Below are 11,844 nucleotides of genomic sequence, written 5' to 3' on the forward strand. Positions count from 1 at the left end.
ATTGGAATAGCATAATGTTTTAACTAATTAATGCATAAAGATACTACACTAATAATTACACATATATCTATCTATCTATCTATCTATAAATACCCACATATATTTGTATTGTGATTTGATATCATAAACCTTGTCCGTAAAAAAAGTATAATGCAACCGGAGAAACTTCCGCAAGACCTAGAGGAAAATATACTCTTTCTCATTCCTTCAAAACCTCTCGGTCGATTCAGATCCGTTTGCAAACGATGGAACGATCTTTTGAACGACAAAAAGTTCATCAAGACACATTTGGCTCGTGCCCGTCCACACTTTGTCTTGCTTTCTGAATCCATGTTTTGTTCGGTGGAAGTTAATCTTGATGGTCCATCTATAAAAGTGGATAACATACCCTCCCACATTCCCGGTTATAAACATCGAGACGTCGTGAAAACCGAACACTGCGACGGGTTATTAGTTTATGTCACGGAATCAGCGGGGTACGGGGTTTGCAACCCATTGATGAAACATGTTAGATGGATCAAACCGAAACTAGTTGATTGTTGTTACAATGGGACGGGATACGACTATAGTAGACTCGATAATCATTACAATATTTATGGTTCTTATGGTGGTTATCGCGCCGAGTTGGGATCCAATACACGGAAATTGTTTGAGGACGTTGTACATATGTGGGATATCACTGCGTCAAAGTGTAGTGTATCTCTGAATGGAACTTTGTATTGGCTTTCTTTAAGTATTCAATTTACTAAGTATTTTATCCAAAGCTTTGATTTTTCGATAGAGAGTCTCAAACCTTATTGTACCATACCTGATGAACGTATGCTATGCGATGTTATAGTTCTTGCGGTTTTTATGGGAAATCGGTTTTCGATTTTAAAGCAAGAACGTGAAACAAGGAATATGGAGATTTGGGTGACAAAAAAGGCGATTAAAAATGGGAATGGGGAGGGTGTGGAGTGGATGAAGTTCATGTATGTGTCAGTTCCTACATGGTCGAGTTTAGTAGTGTATGCGCCAAGTTATTACATCGACGAGAAAAGTCACAGTCTCGTATTGTGTAGCCTTAATAACAAGGATAACACTTGCATCTATATTGCAAAGGGAGATAAGTTCTATGAAACTGAGATAAAGGACTTGGTTGGGTATAAAACACATCATCACACATATTTTCCAAGTTTGGTCCCAGTTCCTGACGATTATGTTATCCAACAATTCGGGTCATACTTTGCACTCCCCAACGAACTCTGATGTCGATGACCTCTCACCGCTCTCGGTTTTCACATATCCACCCCTCCGTCAAAATTTCACGAAAGAAACTTTTAATTAATGAACACAAATAATTATTTTGGCGGTTTACAAAGTTATTATCACTTTTAGTATACAGTATATCTGTAGATTCTGGAGTTGATATATACTGTATATATATATATATATATATATTTTTTTAAAAAAATTCTGTTTGATCAAATGTAGTCTATTTATTTAACAAGTGTCTAAATATAACATGTACATATATAATTAGTAAACAAATTCTCAGTAAAGAAATTAATCAAAATTATTGTATTCATTCACATAATGACACCAAAAAAAGAGCCAATAAAGAAGTGGGATCAGAATATTGCTGACTAATTAATTAAGTTCAAGTTTGGTGGATTTTTTTTAAAAAAAATCTTGATATATAAACAAGTTTACACAGGAATTGAAGAAATATCAAAATTAAAAACTGTGTTTTAGTATTTACCTGATACAGGGGAATATGCGTTGATTTTATTTCAAGTTTGATATTACCCTTGATGCATGTGATAAAATTACACATTGAAGAATACTTTACTAATACTCCTATCTTATGTCTAAAACCACAGTTGATGAAAGAAGTCTTATGTCTAGCTAATATAACATAGTAAGATTAGCAAGTCCTATGTCGTCGACATTGAGTACCTTAACAATGGTCGTTTGGTAAATGTAAGCCACTATCCTTACCAAAACAATTTATCTAAATATACTGATTAAGGCCGTCACTGTTATTTAGATAGGTAACAATTATCAATAAAGTGATGGTTTACATGTTAAATAACTAATTAAGGCCGTCACTGTTCCATAAAAACTTGCGATCCCTTGATAGAATCGCATTATTAAAAACTGTTAGTTCATGATTAATTTATTTTGTTCTAAATCAAAGTAATCGAATTAATTGAGAGTACGTAGACAACGTTAACAACGAAAGAGAGATGAACTAATTATTATTAATACATTACAGAAACCCATTAATTGGGCCATAAATAATCACTTATATATTAGTTTGCATGTATAAAGTTTAATGGGATTCACAATTGTCCTTCGATTTAGTTCATTTGAGCTAAATTTAGGCCCCTTTAAGACAAAAACAAAAAAAACTAATGGGATTCGATATAGTCACTAAAGTCAAGAAACTAAAGAGACTACGAATATGTATTATTTTTGTGTGTACGTGTAAAGTGTAATATTCAAATTTAGCAAAAATCAAAGTTTATGTATCTTATATTTTTTATAACTCTTATGATATGATAATATGTTTACTTAGCGTTAAAAAAATCATCATATATTTTTTTAAAAACTAAAAATGATATTTTAGGAAAAATAAAAAAGAAACATAAAAATGTGAATCCCATTAAACTTGTGATTGTGAATCCAATTAAAATGAGTACATTGTGATTTGAAATGATATGTTTCTGTATTTCCTTGAAAAAATAAAACCAAATTAACGAAAAAAATTCAGACCATATTTGAGTATTAACATTTAAATTGATTTCCATAACGAACGTGCACATTTAAATTCGAATAATAGTTATAGAAACAAATTGTTTTTAGATCTTATTGTTTAATAGATTTTCAACAAATTTAGAGTAATAGATATTGGAACTTTTAAAATTAATTCTAAAATGACAAATATCTAAATATTTGAAAATTGTTATTTGTGGTATTTCATATACAATTTATTAATATATATGGCTACCATATATCAATGATTTTATAAATTTCACAATTAACATATTATCAAATTTTCAAGATTATAAAAAAAAACTAAACAATAAATTTAATTTAAATTCTAAAATAAAAATAAATTAAGATATTAAATTTACCTGCCTACGTAAACCTAATTTTTCTTTTTTTAATTCACTCCACTTTTCCCTATAAATATATGAATAAAGTCACAAAGAATTATTAATCAACTTTTTTTAGAAAAATATTGACAAGAAAAAATAATAACTACTAAAAAGATTTAATTAAATGGTGTAAAGTTGTGTCCATAATAATCACTAATCACACTATTAATTTAAAATTGCAGATATGTAAATTTATTCGATTTTGCTTTTACAGATATTTTAAAAAACAGTAAATCAATTTCATACAATTAAATAAAAATAAATCATCATTTAGCATTTTAAAGATAAAATCAATCATCATTTCCCGATAACGTTGTTGTAGCCGGAGCCGCTCATGGAGATGATTCCTCCTACACTCAAGACGACGATGTTAGCATTTTTATTTTAGTTATTAACTTAAAACACAATGAAACCAACTCGATCTAAATGCTAACCACTAGACTACTACATATCTTTGTTATATATTGAACTTAGTTTTTGCTTTTATTTTGCATTTTTTTAGTTACTTTTTTTTTCTTTTCTTTTCCAAATCTTCAGTTGATTAGAAGTGATAAATGAATAAGAGATTAGTGTGTTTGCATCTATAAGTGCACCGGTTCAAGATATTAATTAGTGAAAGAATCGAGACCATGACGTAACATATTTTGTGTGTAAAACTTATAATAATTACATAACCACGAATCACGTGATGAAGTAAAATTAGCATGTGACCTCCAAGAAGTTATAATAATAATTCTCAATAAATTTGATATGTAGTACTATTACTTAATATTGGTTTTATATAATAAATTCTAATTTCAGTATTGCGAGATAATTGATGTGTCTAGGACTCAAAATAGTACAAGTTTTCACAAAACGGATTTTAGCTTAACTTGCAAAAATGTGTCCTCGTATAGAGTATAACTTGTACATTTTTTTTTGTTCTCCCGTAGTTTGAAATAAACGAGTTAGGTATAAAATGTGTAGTTTGAAATAAAATGTGTCCCAATATATTTCAAAGGGAGATAAGTTCCATGAAATTGAAATAAACGAGTTAGGTATAAAACTCATCATCATACAAATTTTCCAAGCTAATGTAAATGTTGAACACTAAAATTGGAAAAAATTCTCACCTGCCACCATTATACAAACCGTGTATTTGCCACTTCAAAGGGGTATCAGTGTGCCTTTGGCGACACTACTAAGGACTTAGAAGAGGAACCATTCAGTATGACCGGAGAACGCAGCTGGTGGGGATATACGGTCGATTCGGCTTGGAGCTGATATATATATAGTACCCTAAGATTACCAAGTGGCTAAGTAGTAATTATATAGAGAAAATTGTCTATAAAGAAACGGTATCTAAAATATTGCTGACTAATTAAATTCAAGGCCTCGATTGGTAACCATGATTTAGGAAAAAAATAAGAAAGAATGTGACATTCCTCTACATTCCTCAATTTTTTAACCATTTACAAGAAATCATTTTTCCACATCATTCCTCTACATTCCTCACAAAATGAGGAACAATAAAACAAAAATGTTCCTCCCCAAAATTGATGAGGAACAAATGGAACAAAAAAAAAATAATATTAAAATTCGTTTTTTATTTTAAAATAAATAAAAAATTATTTATTAATAATATTTTAATCTCATAATATAATATTTTCATATTTTTATCATGTATTGACATTAAAAAATATTTTTGATATGAATTTCATGTTAAAAAATCTTACTATACATTATTTAAAATTTGTATGGATAGTAAAACATATTTAAGAGATGTTTATATCATAAATAACAAATAAAAAATTACTATAATCTATAATAGGTTAATATAAATTATTAATTTTTAACATTAAATATTTAAATTCATTCAAAAATATATTTTAAAATTAGTGTCAAATTCATTATATATAAATTATATCTAGTATCATTATTAAAAAGTTGATTTATTTAATCAAATATATTATAAAAGATAGTGTTATTGTTTGGTTACCATTTATTATTTTGTTATTCTCTGCATGTTTTCCTTTCATTTCTTAAAAGTTGTTTATTGCGTTTCGCATTCTCAAGTTTGGTAGAAAACTATAAATTAAAAATAAAATTCTTGATATAGTTATAGTTTGTGAGTGGAGAAGAGTTATTACGATGGAGGGCTTAAAACAATTTTAATGTAAATAATTTTTCTAATAAAGTTATAAAAACTGTTTATTTTGCCAAATAACATAAAGTTAATCACTTGCGTTGAAAAACTTTAGACTCTGGAATTCATTTTTATAAATACCGTAAACCTTCTTCTGTATATTTCCATTTTTGAGGGTGTCAAATTTTAATTTCAGACTCTTCTATTACTACAAAAGAAAAAGAAAAATACTTATCTATAATCAGACTAAGTAAATTCAAGCTATTATTAGTGGTTTTATCAAACAAAGTGAACAGGAATGGTGGTATGAGACGTGTCGGTGACGATATATAGATGATTTAAGCAAAATTGGAAGATATAAAGTGAAGTCCATAGGCTTAAAAGTGAATCTCAAGTCGAGTTGAAGATTTAATATTGTATATTAACGTGATTACGTGAGGTTTAAATTGGGATCTTTTCAATATGACGATATGCTTCGTATGGATGCTTAATTAACTTACGTTAATCTTTGTGTCCGTACTATGTACCGTACGTGATTAAATTTGGTTTTATTTTGTGTGCTTTTTTCCTCTTTTTCGTATATATTTAACTTAGTTTTTGCTTTTTTTTATTAATTTTTTTTCTTTCAAATCTTCAGTTTATTAGAAGTGATAAGTGAATAAGAAATTAGTGTATCTGCATCTTTAAAGATGAATCTTGAGAGAGTAATAATGAATAGTAAAGACGTACGTTGACCTTTGGTCATGCATGGAGTTACAATAAGAGCACCGATCCAAAATGTTAGATCAATCCAAATATACACACGTATGATGTTCTAAACGTGTATAAGAGCTACATTTTTTAACAAATCTTAAGCTAAGGTTTACTTAACAAACCCTCAATAATGATGTTCTCAGCGTCTAAAATCTTTCATAACCAAAAAATAAAACCAATTTACATTATGCGATCCTTTATTACACTATGTATTGAAGTTTCAAAAATTAAAACTCCTTCATATATCAACATTATGCGATCTTTAGTTTTTTTTTTTTTTTTTGTAACTTTCTGTCCAAAACAAAAACAAGTTGCAAGGAAAAAACCAAAATCATGTCGTTCATACATGTATACATCACTCTCTTTTATCTTCTTCTTCACTCATCTCTCCTTCACTCAATCAACAACAATGGATTCCGAAGTCGCCTTCGACAAATCTCCGTATTATCGAGTCTACAAGAGTGGCCGCATCGAGCGTCTCTTAGGTGAAACAACCGTCCCACCATCTCTAACCCCTCAAAACGGCGTCGTGTCCAAAGACGTCGTCTACTCGCCGGAGAGAAACCTCTCCGTCCGCGTCTACCTCCCGTATAAAGTCTCCTCCGACTTTACCGTTAAAAAGCTCCCAATCCTCATCTACTTCCACGGTGGTGGTTTCATCATAGAGACAGCTTTTTCTCCGACTTACCATACTTTCCTCACCTCCGCCGTCGCCGCCGCTAACTGCTTAGCCATCTCGGTAGATTACCGCCGTGCACCAGAGTTTCCGATTCCGGTTCCGTACGAAGACTCATGGGATTCTATCAAATGGGTTTTCACTCATATCACCGGAACCGGACCGGAAACTTGGATAAACAAACACGGCGATTTTGAAAAAGTCTTTCTCGCCGGAGATAGCGCCGGTGGGAACATAGCTCATCACCTCACGATCCGAGCTAAAGAAGAGAGACTTTGTAGTGATGATTCTTTAATAATCTCAGGGATGATCTTGATTCATCCATATTTTTGGGGGAAGACTCCAATAGATGAGTTTGAGGTTAGGGATGTTATAAAGAGCCAAATGATCGAAGGAAGTTGGCGAATCGCGAGTCCGAATAGTAAAGATGGAGTTGATGATCCGCTGATCAATGTGGTTGGATCAGAAGACTCTGTTTTATCGGAGTTAGGTTGTGGGAAGGTTCTGGTGATGGTAGCTGGAGATGATCAGTTATATAGACAAGGTTGGTGTTACGGGGAGAAGCTGAAGAAGAGTGGATGGGAAGGTGAAGTTGAGGTTATGGAGACTAAAGATGAAAACCATGTTTTCCATTTGAGGGATCCTAAGAGTGATAATGCTCGTCAAGTTGTGTTGAAACTTGCTGAGTTTATTAATAACTAAAATTGTAATGTGGTTGCATTGCATTGCATGTTATTAATAACTAAAAATTGTAATGTGGTTCCATCTTTTTCGTTAACGATGACTTTTGGCCATACCCTTCAAATTGCGGTATCTTCGATCTTGCCACAAGTGAGATAAGAGATTCAGTGTTGATACACTTACAAGTCAATGGTTAGTTCCAGGATTTGCTTAGACTTTTGTTTATAGTTTTACTTCACTTCTGATTGAAGTACTTTTGGTTTGTTGCACTCCTTTTCTTATTTTTATTGTGATTTTGTCAACCGTTGACCTACGAACTTATGAATGCAACTCAAAGATTCATTTATTTTAGACTGAAAATTCAAGAAATTGGTGAATGGGGTTGTCTTGTCTCTAATGGGAGGCTTTTAATCAAAGTTGGTTCTTTCTTGTTCTGTCTCTCTGTTCTTTTTTTTTTTTAATTGCTTCTTCAAGAATCAAGACCGATCGCCCTTTTTCAGACCGCTTGGCTCTTTCTATTAAGTCGTGCCTTTAGCATAAACATCGTATTAGGTCTTTAAATTTTTCCTCATCGTGCAATATATTTCCACATCACGTCGTCTTGAATCTGTAGAAATTATGCATGTCAATATGTCATTCCACTTCCTTTGGATTTGTAGTTTCAGCAATGACGACGTGGATGATGACAGAAACGACGCCGTATAAGTGATTGTTGATCGTTCATGTGACAGACAACACTTGTGGTTTGAGTAAAACCGGTTTGGTTGAAAATCAAACAGGTACAAAGGGTCAATCGAAGATCATTGGTTAAGTGGCTATTATTTGGTAGGAGAGCTTGTTATTATGATAAGTTAGAATCAGAGTTAGATAAGTGCAAAGAGAGATAAGCTCTATCTAGAACTAGTCTCTCTATATATATAGCTTATTTGTACATGATGTAACTTTGTGAGAAAAACTAGTGAATTGCTTGTGCCGTCAAGCCGAGACGTAGGGTACTCATTCGGGACCTGAACTCGTTAAAGCTTTGTGTCTTTCTCTCTTATTCTCTGTTTTGATCTCTGTTCTACTATTGTTCTCTGTTTCATACAATAACAACACAAGTCTGTGTTGAAATGTTTTGAGGGCGTAGTTATAACAGTGATATTACGTAACCATTTTTCAAGGAAAATATATTTATATATATCTACAGACATGTATTGTGTAAAGGATTAATAGGAAATTTAGTACATTTTCAAAATATAATTAGAAAACTAATACATATACTATTTATAATTGGTAAAGTAGTACATGGATTTATTTCACGGGTTAAATCATAGAATACAATAAAACCTGATTTTCATTTATTTTTTCATTTTTGTTTTCTTTTTTCTTTTTATATCATTACCCCAAAATCTTATAATTAAAATACTAGGTTTTGTAAAAATCTTTTTTAAAATATTTTTGATACATAAAAATCTATATGTTTTTCTCTATAATTTGATATACATTTTGCATTATAAATTTTAAATATTTTTCATATATACATATTTATTTGTACAGTTTAGTATGTGTACATACTTTATCGTACAGTTTAGTATACGTACAGACGTATCTGTACATCTGATTAAATGTACAGACGTACTCGTACAACTTATTAAATGTACGAATGTATAAAAAATTACATATTTTATTCGTATAAACTATTATAGTATAACGAAATATGCATATTTATATACATTTGTACACTAATATTCTGTACGGATGATATTATTTAGTACTTTTAATATTGTACAAAAATATTTTTTTTGCACATCTGTACATAAGATATGCTGTACGAATTATACTATCCCTATATTAGTAAAAGAGAAGTACAAAAAGTGTTTCCGGGTCGGGTCAATTTCAAAAAATTACCCGAAATTTGTAATTGGATCTTTTAAAATTGGATATATTAATGGGTTTGGATACATACACCGGATACTTTCCAAATTTAATTTTAGGATTGTATTATTTCCATAACTAATTATAAGATTTAATACAATCTATTTAAAAAATATTATTCTTCTTTCACTTTTATTTGATATTATTTTTAATTTATGATATTATACTATATAATATAATTATTTAACTAAAAATTTAACTTTTTCTTTTGCATATGTTGCAATTTGAATTTTTCAAAACGGACATATAATACTTAACTACACTCGGTTAAATATTTTGGACAACGGTTTAAAATCATTATAAGTATGACCAATATTAAAACCATTGTTACATGAGCATATTTAATATTTCAAATAGTTTCAAAATATTATAAATAAAAGGTTCAAATATATAAAACTTTTAGAATTTAAAATATCGAAATATTTTTTTGAAGATATAAATGTAATTTTGGAGACATAATTTTTATTGATAAAATATATTATATATCAAAATATGTAAATTTTAGATAATTCACGGGTAGTTTGTTAAAATCACAATTATAATGATAAAACGAGTTACGAATAATGTTTTTTACGAAATGAATTCTGTTACGGGTTGGACTTTCAAAAAATATATTGTAAATATGTAATTTTTACGTATATTCCTACTTTTACTACAAAAATGGCAAAAATGAATAATTTATCGACAAATATTATTTCGTGCTGTTAAATTTTCACCGTGTTTTTAATTGTATCAAAACTCAGTATATGATTATTTACTCGCTTTTTCCTTTATTATTTTATTTAAACTTATTATAAAAATATATGATTTACCGTAATCGACTGTACTCTAACAAAATTAAAATGTAACATATTCTAATCCGATAAAAGTTATATATATGTAATTATTTCCCCCGCGCTGTAGCGCGGGTCCGAAACTAGTATAATTAATACAGTGGCATGCTCGTAAATATTTTGTTTTTCTGGGTGTTTAAATGTCAATGAAATAGTACCAAATAGTGATAATGTACTAGTTTGCTAATTGTAAATAGTAATTGTACTAGTATTCTAATTAAGTTTCAAAAATGTACTACTTATCCAACACACCCTTGTGTAAAACAGTTGAACTTGTTAGTTTATATCTGAAACCCTAATTTCAGTAGCTTATTCGGCAAGTAAGCGCAGACATGGATACGTTGTTGAGAAAAGAGAGAAGACCAAAAGTGTATGATAATCATTACGACTGGTCCAAGCTTTTTCCTGACCTTTTGCGAAAGATGATCGAAAGCTTGAGCTCTATTGATTATCACCGAGCAAAAACTGTTTGCTCATATTGGTATTGTGTTTGGAAAACATGCGTGAAGCGGCCTCAGTATCCATGGCAGGTCATATACTATGGCGATGATGATTCTTTGAGTTTGTTCGATCCCAGAGAAAACAATATCTACAACAAAAGACTCCTGGGACTCTCTGACAATAGCCATTATATGGCTAGCTCCGGAAACTGGCTCTTGATGGCAGATTCTCATCTCAATTTCTACTTTTTTAACCTGTTAACGCGCGAAAAAGATTAACCTTCCGTCAATGGATTCGCCAATTGGCGGTGGACAAATGAGATCAGACTGTAGTAACAACAAGTGGGGATATTTCTTCCAGCATGGTCTTGCTTGTCAAGTGTTGAAATTCGACATATGCGGAAGTAAAAGATCAGCTGTTGTTTGGATAGACGAGAGGACAGAGGATTACTTCGTTGCTTGGATTCTCAAGAACCGTTATCTGTTCACACACAAGAAAGGAGATGATTCTTGGTGCAACCAGAGTTATAATAATTGGATTACTACCGAGGGTGGTTTATATGATTTGGCTTATAAGAACGGCAAGCTTTATTTGTATACTTACCATGATAACATCAAGATTATTGATTTCTCCGGAGATTCACCAAAAGAAGAGATGGAAAACAACCCTTACCGGGATCATCCGTTTCCAGACTACTACCAACTCGTTTGGGGAAACGGATACCTTTGCAACAGGAGAATTGCGATTCAGAAGTCAGGAGAGGTTTTGATCATATGGAGTTGTCAAAATTTCGAATATAGAGATCCGAGAAATCTTTTTTACATCTTTAAGTTGAATCTTGAGAGTAACGAATGGGAAAGAGTCTACTCTATTGGAGATGATGAGATGTTGATCTTTGGTCATGGGGTTACAATTAAAGCACCTGTTCAAGATGTTGGTGATGGAATCAAGAGTGGTTCAATCTGTTTCGTTCATGATGACACTATACCAGGATATGAGTATCCTTCAAAATGTGGTGTCCTTGATATTTTCACTGGTCAAATCACAGGATATAGTTATCCTTCAAATTGTGGTGTCTTCGATCTTGCCACAGGTAAGATCACTTGGACTAAGATAATCAGTTTTAAAAGTCACTGGTTTGTGCCAAGATTTGCTTAGTCTTTAACTGTTGAAGTAGTTTTAATTCAATTTTGGTTTGTTTTTTTGCTTTTTTCTCTTCTATTTTTTGTTTTGTTTTTTTGATGTCCCTTTTTTTAATTGATTAAGCATGGTTTG

At 31.0% G+C, this 11,844-nt stretch overlaps 3 protein-coding genes across 3 annotated transcripts; all 3 read left to right on the forward strand.

Annotated features, from left to right (window-relative positions):
* The first annotated feature begins 150 nt into the window (after nucleotides 1-150).
* LOC17886707 (jacalin-related lectin 38) lies at nucleotides 151-1,248 on the forward strand. The gene has a single exon (XM_006292868.2). The coding sequence runs from the start codon at nucleotides 151-153 to the stop codon at nucleotides 1,246-1,248; it is 1,098 nt and encodes a 365-aa protein (XP_006292930.2).
* Nucleotides 1,249-6,397: 5,149 nt separating this feature from the next.
* LOC17887451 (probable carboxylesterase 7) lies at nucleotides 6,398-7,478 on the forward strand. The gene has a single exon (XM_006291370.2). The coding sequence runs from the start codon at nucleotides 6,431-6,433 to the stop codon at nucleotides 7,397-7,399; it is 969 nt and encodes a 322-aa protein (XP_006291432.2). The 5' UTR covers nucleotides 6,398-6,430; the 3' UTR covers nucleotides 7,400-7,478.
* A 2,982-nt stretch (nucleotides 7,479-10,460) lies between these two features.
* Nucleotides 10,461-11,727, forward strand: LOC17886218 (F-box only protein 7). Its single transcript, XM_023782264.1, is given in 2 exon segments — nucleotides 10,461-10,832; nucleotides 10,834-11,727. Coding segments are annotated over 2 exon segments (1,266 nt in total).
* The last annotated feature ends 117 nt before the right edge of the window (nucleotides 11,728-11,844 follow it).

Source organism: Capsella rubella, unplaced genomic scaffold (genome assembly GCF_000375325.1).
Source record: "Capsella rubella cultivar Monte Gargano unplaced genomic scaffold, Caprub1_0 scaffold_5, whole genome shotgun sequence".
In the NCBI taxonomy this organism is placed as follows: Eukaryota; Viridiplantae; Streptophyta; class Magnoliopsida; order Brassicales; family Brassicaceae; genus Capsella; species Capsella rubella.